This window comes from Miscanthus floridulus, chromosome 5 (genome assembly GCF_019320115.1).
Source record: "Miscanthus floridulus cultivar M001 chromosome 5, ASM1932011v1, whole genome shotgun sequence".
Lineage (NCBI taxonomy): Eukaryota > Viridiplantae > Streptophyta > Magnoliopsida > Poales > Poaceae > Miscanthus > Miscanthus floridulus.
In genome coordinates this window covers 113,110,765-113,130,358 of record NC_089584.1, presented here as the reverse complement: position 1 = coordinate 113,130,358, position 19,594 = coordinate 113,110,765, and the positions used below count along the sequence as shown (strand labels likewise).

Below are 19,594 nucleotides of genomic sequence, written 5' to 3'. Positions count from 1 at the left end.
CATCACACCTAGGTTGGAGCTTCGTCCTCAGTGCGAAGCATATGGCAATCATAGTACTAGAGAAACCCCTCATAAATAAAAAATATACAACTTGAGGAACCAATTAAACGAAATTGGAATATACTTCTACAAATCAAGTGTAAAAAAAATCTGTATGCATGATGGCCAAATTAAACCCCAAAAAGAAAATGGCAATGTTCCTCTAGAGGCCCATACAATGGGTACATGATTATTGGGTGGCAGTGGCAGATTCATCTGCTCGAATCTAATATCTGTAACACTACTAAACTTATCAAAAGACCCCGCAACCATCTTGACTTGGAACAAAATGGAACCATAAAGTATTAGTCACGTTGTACTGCACCGAGTAGCCGAGCTCAAAACTAAATCCCCCCCTCCGGTGGTCCGGTGACCATGAAAGCGACATAGCTAGGTGTCTGCCCTCCCTCCCCTCCGCTCGATTCCCACACACCTGCCGCGCAATACAGCAGTTGAGCACGCAGGAGCTCCAAGGTAGATAGCTAGGAGACGAGGAGGAAGAAGAAGAATAGGGTCGTCGCCGACTCGCCGCGCATGAAGAGGGAGCAGTCCTTTGAGTTTGGGGATCCCAGTGCCCCGCAAGATGCTATGGGATCTGCCTCGGAGTCGTCTTACAGCCCTCCCGGAGCTGTCTTTGGGCTCTCCCCACCGGAGTCCTCGCCGCGCAGCGGCCGGCATAACAGAAGGTACACGCACAAACCGATGAGCTGATAGATTCTGTATCTTCTTCAGCTCTTAATTTGCTAAACAAGAAGCATGCTAGCTTATCTAGTGTAGACTATGTAGTGCAGTGTGGATTATCGTGGCTGTTAATTGACTTCTTGCTGTCTTGCTTGTTTTCGGTCGTTTCCTTTTGTTTCTCTACTTTCTGACTGCCCTCTCCAGATCTTGATGAGCCTGCTGCCTGCTGGTTGGTTTTAGTTCTGTGTATTGTTGCAGCGTTCTATCTTTTTTTTTTTTTTTGCAAAGAAAAGTGAGCTGTTCTATCTTCTTCATGTTCATATCTACTACTAAATCTATCAGAATGTGTGTCTATACTCTATAGATGGCTAGAGCTATTTCCGTCTTCAAGTTTGTGCCGATTCATAGACAAGATTTTTCAGAAAAGAAACAGTAACATATACAGGGTCACAAGTCGATGATCATAGGTCAATTCTCGTTTATATTAAGTACAGATCGAGTACAGTTGGATGACATCGTTGTACTATGTTTACAACTCAGACTTCATAGTTTATTTTGCTAAAAACAGTACAATACAGTGGTGTTGGAATAGGAATGTAAGGGTCAACTACATGAATGCATATGCAACCCCATCTTCTTTCTCTCATACATCCTTCGATCCTAGCTACCAGACTGATGATGGCTAGCTAGTTCCATTCCTGAGTGTAACTATATTTCATGGACTAGGAAAAGAACCTAATGCATGCATGATAAAGATATAAATTTGCACATATGTGGGGATTCCATCCGCACTATGGTCAAAATACAGCATATTTTTTTAAGAGATTAGAATCATCGTATAATCCTTTGTTGGGAATTCTTCATATTTCCCTTAGAAGAAGCATATTCTCCATCCCTCAGCCAGGGCCATTTGTAGTGAGACTTCAAACCCAAAGCAACCTTTTCCTATAACTTTTTTCCCATAGTGGAGGGCTCCTTTGCTTAAGAGCCCTAGATAACCACTAGTACTACTAAACTTATGTGCTTTTGCACATTTTAATCATGCTTTATATTGGAAAGGGCTGCACACATAGTGACCCCTTCACTATCCTCTACCATTCTTTCTTTTTCTTTCCTTTGAACAGAAGTCTAGGATTGATTAATGTTTTATTAGGACTTAGCAAAAGCTACATTTCTCTTCCAAATGTGAAATAAGATGAAATAGAAAGAGGTAGCTAGCACTTGATCATGTATGCAAAGTCATCCGTGCTGATCATGCAACCTAAGGTCTTTCAGTCATGCAATTTGTACTTCATGTGAATTTTCATTGGCACCATCGTAGTTTCAAAATGGAAGGTACTCGCTCTATTCCAAATTATAAGCCGTTGTCTTTTTTAGATATATAATGAAAGTTATATATCTAGACATAATATATATCTAGATGTATAGTAAAAGTTATGTATGTATAAAAACCAAAATGACCTATAATTTAGAATGGATAGAATAATAAATATAATGACTATGTATAGTATATATAGCCATAGTCGTGCGGAAAAATCATGACAGCGTATGCTTGAATATGATTAACAAGTTCATCGCACATTACGTGTTCATGCATTCTTCATGGATCTACCTATGCAAGGAGAACAAAAGAAAGGAAGGAGACATAAATAATTAGGACCAAGAGGTGACATTAGTGTTTTTCTCTTTATTACGGTCCTTGGAAGGTATTAAGATCACAATTAAACTAATGAAGCCTTGGAAGGTAGGTCGTCATTGTACCTTACTTCCCTAATACTATTATATACAATAGTCATATATGGTCTTTCTTGATACCTTATAAGGATAGCAATAAGAAAAGCAAAACTTGAACCTGTTTGCATTCATGCCCCATTTTTTTTGTTTCTTCTCACTACAAAATAATCTCTAGTAGGGGGTCATTCTTTTCAGGACGAGTGAACAATGCTGACCTTCAAATTCATCACCGTATTATATTAGTTATGGCACCTATTTATGATCCACTTGTAGGACGTCTTTGCAGAAATGAACACAAGATATACTAATAGAAATCTTTGACCAAGCTTTAAACATGTCAATTAATTCTCTATCAGCAATCTTATCTACGTTTTCTATACATGGGCCATCTAGACAGAACCTTAAACTTTTCCTTCCTAGTGCCACATGTTATATATCTCCATTTTTATATTCTTACTCATGTTCTTATACCTCCTATAAAACACAGATGGAATTATTGAGAAATTATAATTTTTGCTATATTTATCTTATTTACCTATATAGTTTTCGAATAATGTTGTAGGAGGGATAGACCTTCATGGGTCAGACTTACATACACACCTTATTTTGATGGTCACTTGTGGCGAAAATATGGGCAAAAGAAAATCAAGGATGCTGAGTACCCTAGGTAATGGACTTGTCAAGTTTTTTTTAAATGTATTAGTTCATATGGAAAACTCTTAAATATTATATTATTCCAATCAAACTGCTCCATCGCACTTCTTTTGATATCATTTGATTATTATATCAATATATATAGTATTGATACTCATGACAACTGATTTTAGACACTCTAATAAGAGAAGAAACAGGAGCATGTACTATGTCAGCTTATTTTCTTTTCAATTGATTAAGCTAGTCGGTAATCTAGTTGATCATTATGATATTTAAGCAAAAACAACTCAGTTTGATGACATGAACCCATTAAATCTGCAAAGATAACTATAAAATCTTAACCATAAGGCATAAATTTCAGAAGTTGCAGAAAACAAGTGTTTATTGTATAACCCTCTCAACTATATGGCATACTTCCCAAAAAGATTAATAGTTGAGCGTCTAGCTGTTTCTATTACTTGGTGAAAAGCACATTTTGAGGTACATTCACTATAGATTAATACTTGATAAGGAAGAAGATAGCTGTTTCAGTGGCTTTCTAGTTCCTCACAGTTCGTGATAAGGATACGCGGTGCACTGCCTTGTCCTCAAGTCACACAATGATAGTTATCTTCTTCCTTTGTTCCACCGTGAAGACTGAGCCAACAAAAGTAGTTCTCGCGTGATCCATACGCACGTGAATCAGTCTCCCATCGCTTCGTCAGCAAAACCCTCATCCACTCCCCTTCATCACTGCCATTCCACTTGCCTCCTGTCGCAATTTCTTTCTCAGACCTTATTTGACTGCACTCTAATCCATCCCAATTTACATGTATTGAGATAGAAATTATTAATTTTCTGTCCAAATATATGTGGACTGAGGTGGATTGAAGTGCACCCGAACACAAGGCCTCATTAAGCCCAACATGGATATTGTGTATTTTCATATCGCCACCTTTGCCACCACACAATGCTAGGTCGTCGATTAGTCAAGCATTGTTAAGTGTCAACCCTGTAGGGGTTCAAGGATAGGGATGATAAGGATGTTGTTGTTATCAACACTAAGCTCAATTTGAGGAGAAAGAGGAGCAGAAAGGAAGATGGTGTTGCCACGGCGAGCGGGACCATACCATGTCCTCTCGTGATGAGGATGTCGACGACAAGATGGCGATATAAGGATACAAGATGAAGCTTGATCTCACGGATAATGAATTCTTAGAGCAAAACATGAACGTGGGGGCATAGAATGGAGTAGCCATCGTGCTCATATGGATGGAGGAGGCGCATAGGCATGCACGGCTAGGACGAGGCTCTGCTAGCTGTTAGCTAGTTTATTGCTAATTTATTGCTTGATCCATATACTTCTGAATTGGTTAACCCAAAGTTATATATTTTGATATCCCATCAGACCACCTAATCTAGCTCTATATGCACCCTTTCTCCAAATTAGCTATAGATGTCCCTATTGGATTCCTAGTAACATTCATCTTTTGTACTCGTCGTCGTTTGGACATCAACAAACTTACCTTCTCACTTAATATTGATATCCTAGTTTGTATATATAGATGTCCCTAGTAGTTTGATAAAGCACCTAATAAACTGGCTTTGGAGATGTGCTCGAATAATGGCGTTGAGAAGTATGTAGGAGTGTTTATATATACAAATTAAAGGTCAAAACGAACAAAATTAGTTGATTTAAATATAATGGATTGTGAAATATATGCTTGCTGCAGGCTATACTTCAGATGCTCTTACCGTGAGGACAGGCAATGCCTGGCCTCTAAGCTGCTGCAACAGAAGAACGGCGACGACCCGCCACTGTACGAGGTGACCTACACGTACGAGCACACGTGCGGCGCACCGCCCGTCTCGTTCCCGGATATCGTGGCCGATCAGCCGCCAGCCGCCAGGGAAGGTCTGGTGCTCAGGTTCGATTCCCCCGGCGGCCACGGCGGCGACGCACGGATGAAGCAGAACGGACACTGCCAGCAGTCCACGTCTCGGAGTGCGTTCATGATGCTGAGCTTTGCTTCCACTAACCAGACGCACGATCAACAACCTGCCGTCTTCCGCTCTGACTTGGATGCCGCCGGATCATCGTCGTTTCCCACCGAGGGGCTGCCAGCGCCACCGCCGGCAAACGGCGAAGACGGGGACATGTTCTCGACATTGAATTCCTTCGCATATGATTTCGACAATCAAATGCACTTCGGCGATCACACGTATTTACCTCATAATAATAGTAATTACGATTATGATGATTACTGATCAAATGTGTGTAAGCACTGCGAATCGCAAGTCTCGTTACAAGAAGTAGCGTCCTTTGATCTTTATTATGTGAAAGTATATTTATAAGAAACTGGTATATATGGATGTCTACCTGCTCACGTAATTAAGTACGGGAATATATATACCTTTTTGTCCTAATTAAAGGAATTAATTATGCCTAATCCACCTTTTACCGAAACTAATCATTTGAGCTGAGCATGGTCTGCATCATCTTATTTCTGATTAAAAATGAAAAAAAAGGTTGTGTTGTTGTCTCGTTATACTCATTTTTTTTCTTCAATATACATGGAGTCTCAAGACAAGACTTACGTTTTACGGCTGAGCAACCATGTTAAGTGTCATGGAGATTCAACATTAAAGTCTAATTGGACAACCTAGATGAAGAATAGAGATAGAGCTAAGCAACCATGTTAAGTGCCATGGAGTTCAACATTAAAGTCTAATTGGACAACCTAGATGAAGAATAGAGAGAGTTAGAGCTAGTATGTGACCATTGGTGTTGACTATTGTTGTGGATCGTGTGTTGCACCGTAACATCTGGTGGCCTTGATCTTTTCAGGTCTTCGATTGTGCTAGCTCTCTGGTGTGCACCGGATGATCTGTCAAGTGCTTATATGGTGGACAGTATCTCCCTGCCCGACTTACTGGTGACTCCACCATATGATCTAGTAGGCCTGATCAAGTGATCCATTGAATTCTATGGTGAGAATATAATCTTCATGGTTTCTTCTTCGTTTTAACTCGATCTTTATCAAACTTTAACACTACATCTCTAGGACCTATTATAACATGTTTAACACATATTTAGCAAATATGTTAGTCATAGGATTGTGTTGTTATCACATTCAACAAAACTAAAAGATTTGATCATGGGCACATGATCTTTACAACGGCCACTCCTTTGTCACCCTTGGAAAGCTCACCCTCACCAGCTACGTCCTTGCTGTCAACACACCGACCTCGTCGACTCGGACTGGCGCACATGGATTACATTGTCCTATCATGGTTCAGCGACACTATCGCCACTAACTTCATCAAGATAGTGATGTCAGCATGGACCATTACATGGACCGTCTGTCTTGCCCTAGAGAACCAATTCATTGGCAACCGAGAGATATGGGCATTCTACCCGGATGTAGAGTTTAGGAACTTCTCTCAAAGAAACCCCCCCTTAACTGATTATTGCTGCCAGCTTAAGGGCATGGCTAATGGCCTTAGAGACCTCGTGAGGCATGTCCAAGATCACACCCCAGTCCTCATTTTGATCTATGGAGTTGATGAGAAGTTCATGTCAATTGGGCTTCATATGCAACGTGCCCGCCCCTTTGGTCCATCCTTGATACTTGGGTTGATCTCCTACTTGTGAGCTCAACATCCTAAAATACTCATCCACGTCGCCCCTCCACTGTCCAGCAATAGCCTTCCTCCAACGGATCTAGTGGTGTGAGGGATTTCGGGGCAGGCAACCTCGCTAGCTCCATCCCGCAACTGTAGCAACTCCCCCTAGGCTTCGGAGCCACGCCTAGCAAGCAGAGCGGATGCCAAAGAAAACACGACAATTACATCACTAGTTCTACGCTTCAGACCCTAGCATAGCGCCAACGGCACATCCTTTGTCCATGATAATGCTCCCAAACCAAGGACTCTCTAGAGTAGGCCCTAGAGTGTATCGGTGGTCCTTCAACCCTTGGACCAGGTCCATACAAATGTGGCCCACCCTAGGGGCTCCAACGAGCCATGTCACTAGCACAACCTAGCAGCCTCACTAGGTGACTTTGGCTATATATTTATCATAAACAATATTTTTAATACTCCAACTGTTTAAATTATAGATCACTTTGGCTATGTCCATATCAAACTTCTCTAGCTTTGCCCAAGTTTCTAAAAAAATAAACTATCTATAGTTTTGACCCAAGTATCTAAAAAATGACTATCTACAAATTCTAATAATTGCTCTATTAAGATATTTATTTTATAGTGGACTGAGCGTACCTCAGAACCTATCTACTTAGGTTTAAGTTCTCGACTTGAAACAGGTGTTCACATTTTTCTAGAATTATTCCAATAATTGATGATACTATTATCTCAGTGGTAGCAGGTAGGTGACTCGGGTTACTTAAACCCCTGATTAGCGCCCTGATAATGCGATTGACCCCCTCTAACTGATTCCCTTAATCAATTAGGGGCTACACCCAGCGGGTGCACTCGTGCGTCTCCGTCGGATAACAGGAAAGGCCTATTGGGCCCAAGACGGCCCACTCCAAAAAGTGGCCCAAATGCTTAAAAGATACGCCTCATGATAAGCCTGTGACCAAGCCCCTGTGCCGGGGCCTCGAGAAGGCTCCGGGCGTTCCCACATTGGACGCCAACGACTCACCAAGGAAGGCCAAGAAGCACGGGCACTCGTCACGCCATCCCAACCAAGAGTTCTCCCACGACGACATAGGGAATATTCCACCAGGCTGTGACAAAAGCTCGGAGCCTGGCACGCGGACAGAACCATAGGGTTCTAGGCCCCGTCGGAGCTCTGTCTCCCCGTCCAAGCGAGGTTGAGTTTATGGCAGAACCGCCTAATCTAATGCCTCTCAAGAGTACTTGTCTTCTATTAGACACTAAGTACTCAAGGGAGAACACCAAATTATGTAGTTCCGTCGGGCACACCCCAAGGGAGAACCCAAAAATCCATATTTTTTCATCAGGATCATAAATGAGAGAATAAAGCTTACATCATTCTTAACCATTTCTTACATCACTTTTAATACAACATCAGAGTATAATATTTATTGTTATAACAACGGAATGCAATCATATTATCAGAGTTATGAACAATTTAATTGAACAGCGGAATATAAACATGTGAACAGAGTTACAGCGAAAATAAATAGCTATTTATGGCATGATGAAGCATTGATATATAAACTATGACAACAGATTATAAAACTTCCATTTATAAAAATATTTAGTGAGAGTTATAAATAAAAACTATGATTGTAGCGTAAAGAAATCCTCTCTGAGCCTACCAGGAGAAATCCACACACAAGAGTTAGCTCTAGCATCCACCTGTCACCTGCAACAGAGGGAAATAAAACCCTGAGTACTCAATTATACTCAGTAAGACTTACCCGACAGGAGGAAAGAAAAAGACTCTAAGGATATGCAAGGCTATCTGGCTTGTGGGTTTATTGCATCTACAGGAAGCATTACTAAGCGTGCGTCCTTATATTCATTTTTTATTAGCAGTCGCATTAGTTCATTAACTAACCATTCTATGTAAGCATATGTGCTACTTTCAAGCAGGTGGTAAGCAATCAGATTTTCTTTTACCATCTTTCATCTTTCAGTTCTTACTATGATGCTAGAGTTTAGATAAGGCATACCGGATTGTCCGGTGATTCGTGAATCAATGTGCCCAGCTGGGTACCCTGAAAATACATGCCCCGCTTATACCCCAGGCAGAAGCAGGACCCACCCATCACTCTCCTGTCATGGGGTCTAGGTCCCTATCCAAACTAGGACTCCAAGCCCCCGCCGCTGAGTTCTAGACTCAGCGTGGTGCAAGGACCTCCACCCAAAAACCATCCTGACAGTCGGTTCGGAAAGAGCCGGAACCCATAATAAGAGATTAACAAGTCTTCCCTACGCCCATACCTAAGTATGTGCTCGGGATAATAAGTCTATGACTTACCTAGCGTCTAATGCAACGGCCGGTCCTTAACATACACAGACAGGAAAAACAGTGTAACCAAGCTATGCCTCGTTGGCCACAGGACACAACCCCTTATACCCACCAATACCAAAACCATATCCCTGCCCGGTCTCCATTTTTTCTTTTCACTATTTTATATATATTCTAAGTGATAATAATACAGTAATATATTTTCTATCTCTCGCGAGTGAATGGCAATCACTCGACTTCTATCGAAGTCCTGTAGCATAGCAATCTACATGATCCTGTCATACTAGTAAGACTCATAGGATATATATATATATATATATATATATATATATATATATATATATATATATATATATATATATATATATATATATATATATATATGCAAGTGGGTTTCATTCAACTCCTTAAAACTTAATGCACAAATATAATTTAAAGTGCAGAAAAGTAGGGGTTATGCACCGAGGCTTGCTTGGGTAAGATTTAATCAGAAGTTAGCTTTCCATCATGGCGACACGATCTTCCAAAAGTACAATTTCTCCAACAACTCCTGATGACTCCGCGATCCATCGATGTCCCTATTATGGTATGCAATGCGATGCAATACAAAGACATAATTAATCAACTGCAACCGTGACTCGTAAAAATATGATTTACGCCCCTCAAGCTAACGAGCTTGTTCTAACGATGACCGTACTTAGGCTATGCATCCATGTTGTCAAATAAGACATTATTTCCCAACCAATGTTTTAGTTATAAAATTCAAAGTGTTTTCTTATTCTATTCTATCGATTTAATCTTTTTTCAAAATAGGGCATCATTATCGATCTAGCAAACTAATTCTTCTTGATCTACAAACATTACAGGGAGTAGCTAATACTATTAGTAATTTACTATAAAATTTTCAGAGCCAACACTATCACCATTTTGTCACAAAAATTCCCACAAGTTCACATTTTAACAATTTTAAACATTCTAAAATAATTAGAGCAACCCTGGAAACATTTTCAAACTAGATGAACCAATTACACTAATAGATAGATCATGATTTTAGGAGTCTAACAAAATTAGTTTCATTATTTTTGGATTCCTATACTATTTTATCTTGATTTTATAAGTTAAACTAGAAACCTATATTAGAAAAGCATTTAGAAAATAAAAAGGGCAGGCGGCAACCCCTTTCGGCCTAGCAGCTCCCACGGCCTGCGTGGAATGGCCACGCGCGCAACAGGCTAGACCAACGAGCGGCCCACGACGCGGAACCCGCGTGAGCACCGGTGATTTTATAGAAGAGTCCCCGTACTACGCGGTTATTACAAGACGACTTCGCGCACTATTACACTAGAGACCCGTTTTTCATTGAGCACCCTCAAGATCATTTCCTTCTCACTGAGTTGGCCCTAGACGCGCTGCGTGTGGCGGCATGGCTCCGGCCGACACAGCACACCCACGCCGGTCAGCAGAGCGGGGCACTAGCTACCCAAGCAAGCCGACGAGCGCCGCGGGACCAAGACGAACTCCTAGACAACGGTTGGGGGATAAATAATGGTCCCAACTCACTATCAGCACCGCCGAGCCAGCCGCCATGGTGGCGCGAGCACGCCGGTGTCCTAGCATGCTGACAGAGAGGTAGAGGCGGTGGGAAAGCAGCAGGGGCTCACCGCGGTCCGCGCTGTGGAGACGGTTGGAGAGAAGGATGGTCGAGCCGGCCCGGCCACGTGCGAGCGACCAGGGCAGCGACGCTCCAAGGTAGGCATGGCCGCATCACCGCATGTCTGGCGAAGATCCTGGCCGAAGAAGGGTGAGAACCTGATAGAGGGGATCAAATCACGACTACCGATGCCATCAATCAAACCATTACCGACGGTTAGGACCTTACCCACAATCCCACTCTGTTCCAGCGGCGAGCTGACCGGTGGCGATGGCGATGCTACGTGCGCGCTCTCTGGTGGACGATTTCCACCATGGTTGACTGTAGTGGCACGCTATGGACCTAAGGCACCTGTGAGTGCAAGGAATTGAAGGGAGGCGCTTCATGCACGATAAATTTTGGAGGAGAGGGAGCACGGTCATGGTGACTAGCGATGATGAAATGACTTAAGGGCTCTGAGCTGGGCGGGTTGGTGAGCTAACTGGTTGAGTGATCAGGGCATGGGGTAGGGGCACACATGGCACAGCATGGCCGGCAAGGCGCATCGGTTAGCATGGACAACGCCATAAAGATGTGCCTGCGTGCGGCCACATGCAATAGCGACGCGCCAGGCAACACGACGATGTCGAGAACAGGGCGAGGTAGGTGGGTCGAGTGGCAGAGGATGAGCTCTACAGCGGCCGAGGTGACAAGAGGATAAGGGCACAGACCTAAGCCGGTGCGCGAGAGCAGCGCCATGACCAGCTACAGCTTGCACACAGCAGGGAGCGGCTACGGCCATGCTGGGCCCGGTGTGCAGCCGATGACCACAAGACTGGCCAGCGGGGCAAGGCACGGTAGGAGGGCGATCAAATGCTCAGTGACGGCAACGTGGCGACGGTGGCTAGGCTCGGCCAGGTGCTCAGCTGGTAGGCTAGGCCATGGCGCGGCCAGACACGGTAGACGCGCTGAGACGCGTGGTGACCGCGGCCAAAAGCCCAATGGTCGAACCCGTTTCGTTTTCTTGATGTTTTAACGTAATTATTTAGTGGCCAAAACAAGCTCCAAACATACCAACTACCATATCATCACAACGTACTCAGTTGGGTGCAAACCACTAAATAAGAATATAGCACAAGTGTTTAACCAGATTTTCTATAATTAAATCGCCAAAATAGCATTATCGCTAGGTTTCCAGACTTAAATCGTTTAGTTCTAGAAGTTGAATTATAATCCACTTTCAATTCTTGAGCAATAAAAAATACCAAGGAACAACATCTATTCACCAAATCAATAGTTGCATTTTCACCTACTAAACTTGCACTTCAAATTTTATTTAAGTTCTAATTACAAGTTATATTTTATTTTGTTTATAAAAATTGTTTTCATGCTCAATCCAACAGAACAAGCCATTCGTAATTTATTCGCTATCAGACATTTTTAAGCGCTTTCTTCATACTTTTTCAAAACAAGACCTAAACAACTTTTGTCCGCAAGATTATTTAAAAGTTGCTAAGCACCGAGACAAGTTGACTAGCGACACTTATTTGCTCGTTTTATTTACGAAAACGAGTCACACAAGATTCTTTTATAATTCCACATGTGCTTTAAACTTTTAAACCCGAAAATTTATTTTACTAATTACTCTTAGGCATTAACCTAGGTGCTAAGCAAGCTCGTAACACTAGAGGTGTTACAGAGTTGGCCACTCCCAGTTCGAGATCACACATGGGTCATGACGCAATGCGACAAGGGTACATGCGCCACCTTTGCATGAGGAAGAAGATGGGCACGTGAGCTCCAAGGCCAGTTGAAATGTCCTTGTTTGGTTTTGATAATTGAGTGACAACCTAGGTGGACTAATATGTGTTTAAGTGTAATACACAGGTGAATTAGTCCACAGGTACATGTGTGTGAGCAACTCATGCCATGACGATGAAGATGGCTTGGATTTGTTGCAAGGCTCACACATGTGACGAAGGAGCTCATTGCATATAAGACATGACATTAAGTCATGTGATCAAGGTGGAGAAGATCAAGACAAGACTTAGCTCGATAGACTGGTTATAAGTGTGAAGGGCAAGTTGAGTGATGACTTGGCGTTGATGGACCAAAGCAATGGTGAAGAGCAAGTGAAGTCAAAATCAATGAACCAATATGGTCACGTGATGATATGAAGTGGATCATATCATTTGGTGATTGATTGGTGCATGTGTTGCATCAACAATGGAGGAGATGGGATGGAATACGCAAGGCAAAGATATAATCTAGGGCATTTTATTTCACCGGTCATAGGTGTGTAGAGAAGTTGATGACCAGATTTAGGATAGATGGCAGTACTATCAAGAGGGGCAAACTTATTTGCATATCGATCATCTAGTGCCACTTGAGTGATCTAACTTTGCGACATTGCTATGATCGAGTCACGTGGTGAATTGAGTGACTAATCCTTTGAAAAATATTTGTGAAAATGCTGACACACTTGCAATTGGTGGTGTTGGTACATTTGCAAAGGATAAGTTGTTGGAGTTGAATTGGATCAACTTAGAGAAGAGAGAGAGTTTTTTCGGTGTACTCCGAACCATAGGATGACTCTTGATTTGAATTCTATATTGATCCATTGTGCTTTTAGTGAGTTGTGTAGCCCTCTGAATAAGCTTTTCAAAATGTCCAAGATCATCGAAATCGGAGTTCGGAGCTAAGAGTTATAGCCATTTAAGCGCTGAAAGGTCTGTGACTGGATTCTATGACCAAACGCGTTCGGTCAGTACCTGTGAGTCCGGTCAGTGTCTTTAACGCATCTAGGAGCGATCGGACACACGAAGAGTCCGGTTAGTGATGACCTAACGCGTCCAGTCATCAAAAAAGCTCTCTGGAACCTCTCTAGAAGTGACCGTACTTTAGGAGAGTCGAGTCCGGTCATAGGATAAAAGGGAGTCCGGTCAATTGTGTAGAGGCGCGTTGGTGACCGGACTCGGCCTCGGTGCATACGGTCACTGTACCTAGGCACATCTAGTCAGGAATATGCGCGTGCGGGAGCTAGCCATTGGTGAGCAACGGTCATCTTCGAACGGCTAGTACATGTGGTGCACGAGGAGTGACCGGACTCTGGGGTGAGTCCGGTCAACGAGTTCGGTTAGTGCGCAGAAATCAGGATGAAGGAGGTAACGGCTATTTTAGCCCTTGGGGCTATAAAAGGAGTGTGTGGCCAGCCTTGGCACATGCTTAGCACCCCTAGGACTTAGTGTCCATGCTTGGAGAGTGCTAATTCACTTGTGCACATAGTGGTTGCATCCGATTATGAGTGAGTGTGATTCTAGTGCGATTGCATCGAGGTTGCATCGAGTGGCATTAGGTGATCGAGTTGCAAGACGGTTGTGCTTGTTACTCTTGGAGGTTGCCACCTCCTAGACGGCTTGGTGGTGGTCTCCGTCGAAGCACGCAAAGAAGATTGTGCGGTCCTCCGGAGAACTGATTGTGAGGGGGATTGTGCTCACCCCACGAGAGTCGCGAAGAGCAACTCTAATAGAGCGAGACGCGAAGGGCGATAAGTGATCCGGCCGGATCAAGTGCTAGAGCTTGTGGTAAGCACTCCATGTGGGAGGGTGTGACTTGAGGGTCACCACTAACAAGAGGACCGGCGGCAACCTTGGAGCTTGTCTCAACGGGGAGTAGCATGTTGGCATAAACCTCGGGATAAAAATCACCATGTCATCCTTGTCTTCCCATTGGTTTGCATCCTCGTTACACAAGCTTGTATTTACTTCATTTACATTGTGCTTGTGTAGTTGCTCTTGTAATTAGTTAGCTTGTGTAGCTTGCTAGTTAACTTCTTGCTTGTGTAGCATAGAAATAGCTCTCTTGCGTGACTAATTTAGTTTGAGTAACCTTGTTAGTCATATTGCTTAGTTTGTGTAGCTAAGTAATTTGTGCTCTCTAATTTGGTATTAGTTGCCTTGTTATTGAGCATTGCTAGTGAGCTTAGGAGCTTTGTGCTTTTGCTTACTAGATTGTGTAGGAGCTCCCCCGGTTGTGCAAAGTACTAGGCATAGGTTTGTGTGACGTTGCTCTAGAATTAATTAGGTGAGCTCTAGCTAGCCCGGCACCTTTGTTGCCTAATTAGGATCTTTATAAGGTGTTTGTGAACTTAGATAGAGGGGTGTAGTCTTGGCTAGACCGTTAGTTTTAATTTCGCATTTATCTTAGTTAGTCAACGCGTTTAATTTTAGAAAGAACTATTCATCCTCCTCTAGTCCGCCATCTCGACCCTACACTAGTCTCTCCTAAGGCAACACCTACCTCTTTGACGTACAACAGACACCATGGAGAGGGGTGAAGGCAGGTGAGACACAATGGCATCTCCAGGCTCTAATGGCAGCTCTAGTTCCTATAAACGGTGTCAGAGACGCCAACATGTTGTCTTGTCAGCCACGACCATCAGAGAAGGGGACAACACGGATGTCTCCACCGACTCGAAGATTAGGATATGAAACCCTAGGGCTACCTTATTTGCTAAGAGATTGATGAGCAGCCTTACTCCTTGTACTCCTCTCGCAGAGGCTTTTGTAGAAGGATATGACGATTGTTTTACACATAGAGGACAATCATCTTGCACAACAGGGACAAACCCTAGAAAACCCTAGATCACTTCTAGCTAGCGCTCTCCTACCATCTCTCTTCCTCTTCCATTTTAAGAACTCGATTGCAGCATTCTAACACGAAGCACTCGTTGCTAGACATAGGGATTGGACACCCGAACCATGATAAACCTTTGTGTCATGAGTACTAAACCACCGAAGTCCCGCACATCGACTCATCAATCGATCCACAAATTACTCGTCGTGGTTACAAACCCAGAACAACGATGCTCCACTCGACAGGGAGGCACATATGGTGACTTTATCAACTTTAGGATTGTTGCCTTATTCTTTCAGAGGTACTCGTAGGGGTCAATTTGTGTGTTTGTTGGCATCTAAATCTATACTTTGTCATTCGTAAAAAAAAGATATATATTTTATAGAGAATTTAATCAAAAAAATTTGATGTTGTAAATATTGATGTGTTTTTCTATAAATTTAGTTAAACTAGGGACGTTCGACTTATGACAAGCTAAAATGATATATAATTTGGAAACTTGGAGTAAAATAACGTACATATATTATATACTAGTCAAAGTATTAAGTTGGGGACCCTACCAATCTCCTAGACATACGACCAGCTTTTGGAATCAGAGTCAGGGCTCTTCTAAACCTAATGAGCCAACTCCAAGTCAATCTAGAACTGGGTTAGGCTCTGGTTGGTGAGAGTAACAATAGCGTCAGCATAACGTTAGGTCTTTTGAGTTACTGGGCTTTCATACTGGTGATCAGGGAAAAAGAAGTCACAACTCTAACCAGTGCAATCCTGATTGGTGAATCCTGAGAGCCACATTCGCGCGGATTTCTCCAGCAAGACCTCGCTGCTTCGTGGGAACAGGAAAAAAAAAATGCAATTCAAGTGCAGAGATCACTCTCCTTGACTGTCTGGATCATCAAGGTGGTAACTAGTAGTAGAAACATTCAGCTGAGCATATGGATTTGACCTGCATCATGCATGCACAATTTAACTACAGCAGGGTCAAGACCCCATACGCGGTGTGGTCACCTTGACCCTGTGCCATGTGTTGCATGACATGCCGCGGGTTCTTGATTGCTACCGAGTATTACGATCATCCGGTACCGATAGGCCATAGGCTCGTGTCCCTGTCCGACGTCTCTTGTGGGACTGAACTTGGAAATTCGTTGCAGGCGAGTTTGAAATGGCAGCTCTGGCGACGATCTATAGTGTCAGTTTGCAACAACCTAATAATGCGTGGCATTCAGGCATAGCAGAGTAGATACTTCTACTCTATTATCATATCATAGTACTACCAGCTCTCAAGTCAGACTCAGCTTTTTCCTTTTTCTTTTTGTGACAATGAGTCAGACTCAGGGTTGACCGCTAGAAAGCAGAGACCGAAATTTCTGCTGCATCTGCATGTACTGCACCATGATACGGCACAGAGCAGTCAACCTCTCGACCTATAATCTGTCCATAGATCCGTCAGTCAGAAGACCGGGATCATCAAATGAAAAAACCCCGCTGACATTAGTGATCAACTTAGATTAATGAAAAGGAGTTTGAACTAGTCAATCAAGCTCAAAGGTGAGCAATCTCTGAAAAAGTATTGGCAAGCTAGGTTGATCGCAGTCAGCGGTCTGTCTGCATAAATACTCGCTTCAGCAGTTCAGCAAGACCCAAAGCTAGATACCACAAAACCCCCTCTCGACTCCTACTATATACTTGACCCGATTTCTTTGGTCATCGTCTGAGAATCGAAGATGACATTCCAACAAGACGCAGAGCTGTTCGATGTGCTCGCCAAGGGTTACCATCTCAACACCCAACTCCAGGCATTGCTCGGCCGTCCCCTGGATAGCCTCGGCCAGCAGAAGGCCATGGCGTTCAGCCAAGAGCTCTCGCGAGTGTTCGAGGTATCCATGTCCATGCTGAACAGTAACACAGTGACAAGAGTGAAGACGGCGCCGGAGATAAGGACCGGCGATAGCTCCGGCGTCATCATTCAGGCGGCGAAGGATAAGCGTGCAAGGTATATGCTGATTACTGAAGGCGTGTGGGCTCTGTCTTTGTCAATTCAACTTTGTTCACCTTTTTTTTCTTTTTTCTGAGAAACTTTGCTTGGTTGGTTGTGGACTGTGTTTGGATTGCTTAATCACGAATATTCACCATGCTGTTGCTAGGAGTGATAGTGGAGAAGTGCTTACTCCCGTCAAGAAGAGTAGAGAAGAGGGGGTTACTAGGAAGGAGATTACGGCCTCGCCATACAACGATGGTTACGAGTGGCGGAAATACGGGCAAAAGAACATTCAGAACTGCAATTTCGTGAGGTGAAAGTCCAATAATCCGTCCAATTCAAGAAAACATGTTATTTAAGAATTTCTGAGTAAAACTTTTTTTTAACTTCGACCATCAATATGTTATTAAAATGTAAGATAGGTTTATATTAGATTTGACAGAAAAATATTTTCATAACATTATACTATATTATATGAAAGAAACCATACTTTTCGAAGATATTACTAGTAAAATTACTGTGGTTCAATTCGTGGTGCTTAGAAGCTAGGGCATGCATTGTCTTATGGTGGTGTTATAAGAAAAATAGTAAAATACAGTCTCTTCTAGTAAACAATATTGTACTACTCCATTTGTTCCAAATTATAGTTTGTTTTAGCTTAAAAAATCACCAACATCTATAACATCCAATTAGTTTAATTAAACTCTCAATCTAATATGGTTTGGCAGTGTATTTATTTGAACATATAGATGTTAGTATTTTTTAAAAGAAAACTTGGTTAGAATTAGAGATGTTTGATTTAGGATAAAACTATAATAAACTTCAGTCAGCTAAAAAGTCTCCTAGCTAAACTTTAGCGGGCGTGTTTGGATCCTCCAGCTAATAGACTCAAGTAAACTTTAGCCGAGTTTAGCTAGGTTAAAATAGCTAAACTTTAGCTGATTTTTTGCTATGCCGTTTGGATCCATAGTAGTTAAATTTAGCCCGCTAAAATTTAGTTGGTAGATCCAAACAGACCCTTAGTGGAATCTGTTATTCTGAAAATATTAGATATACAATAAAAGCGACATGTTCTCTGAAAGGTCGCCACCCGAAGAGGTTGGCTCGATCTATGATCTATGAATGTTTGTCCGTAGATCCAGATAATAAACACCTAGTTTAACCAAGAATTGCCGGTGTTTGTAATGACTAATGAGCAGCGCCCCTTGTCAATGTAAAAAGGGAATTTCATAAGAATTCTGTTGGAATTATGGTGCATATATCCTGCAAAAAGAAGTCTTTGGTACTCATAGAAATTCGTGTGCCATGTACCACTACAAAGCAAGCCACGCTTGATTACCTGCAACACATTACACATATAATGTCCAAGCCATTTCATAGTAATTAGTAGCTTAACCACGCGACTAAGTCCATTTCAGTGCCGTCATCTGGAACACAATGAGATGCACGACGCTTGCACAGCCGGCCGACGACTTGACTTGCGTCGTCAACATGCATGGTCAAGCTTAACCACCCCCGCATCCATCCCTAGTACAGTGTGGTCGTCCCTTGTCCTGTTTTGGAAACAATTAATGCGCGATCGAGGGCCATGGTCATCAGCAGCAAACTTTCCTAATCGTAGCTGGCAATCTCTGCATGCAGGTACTACTTCAGGTGCAGCCGCGACCGGCGTTGCGAAGCCAAGAGGAAGGTGCAGCAGCAGGACGGCAGCCGGGGCCAGCAGCTGCCTCCCATGTTCGAGGTCACCTACGTGAACGAGCACACGTGCCATGTGCTCCGCGCCATCGCCAACGGCGACGCTGCTAGGATGGCGGCGTCTCCCCGGACCACGAACCCGTACCGCGACCTCGGGGTCGTGGACACCGCGAGAGACGACGGCGGCGGCGTCCTGTTCGACGATCTGTCGTCGTCGTTTCCTCACATCGGCGGCGGCGGCGGCAGCGCCCAAGAGAACGAGACCATCGTCTCGTGCCTCGCGGACGTCATCCGCGGAGCCGCGCCGTGGCCGCCAGCAGCCGAAGCGGGCGCAAGAGATCCTGCTGCAGCGTCGTACGTGCCACCGCCGATGCAGGCCTCCGCCGGACACTCGGCGAGCGTGGGCGTCGCGGAAGATGGTGGGGCGATGACGACGACGATGATCGACGACACGGACTTTTGCTGGGATCCCTCGTCGTTTTGTGCGGTGGGGGAGGCCGATCAGGATCAGCTGATGATGGACCACCGCGACATGCACGTGGATGTGGCCCGGCTCGCGGACACGGTGTGGCCGCGGCACACCTCCGCCGGTGCTTGGCGTTGA

General features: G+C 43.6%; 2 protein-coding genes across 2 annotated transcripts; both read left to right on the top strand.

Moving 5' to 3' along the window:
* Positions 1–551: 551 nt before the first annotated feature.
* On the top strand, positions 552–6,009 carry LOC136453100 (probable WRKY transcription factor 30). Its single transcript, XM_066453674.1, has 4 exons — positions 552–725; positions 3,017–3,121; positions 4,821–5,361; positions 5,936–6,009. Exons 1-3 carry the CDS (start codon positions 574–576, stop codon positions 5,353–5,355), a joined length of 792 nt encoding a protein of 263 aa, XP_066309771.1. The 5' UTR covers positions 552–573; the 3' UTR covers positions 5,356–5,361; positions 5,936–6,009.
* An 11,032-nt stretch (positions 6,010–17,041) lies between these two features.
* On the top strand, positions 17,042–19,594 carry LOC136455138 (uncharacterized). Its single transcript, XM_066455283.1, has 3 exons — positions 17,042–17,310; positions 17,462–17,608; positions 18,937–19,594. Exons 1-3 carry the CDS (start codon positions 17,042–17,044, stop codon positions 19,592–19,594), a joined length of 1,074 nt encoding a protein of 357 aa, XP_066311380.1.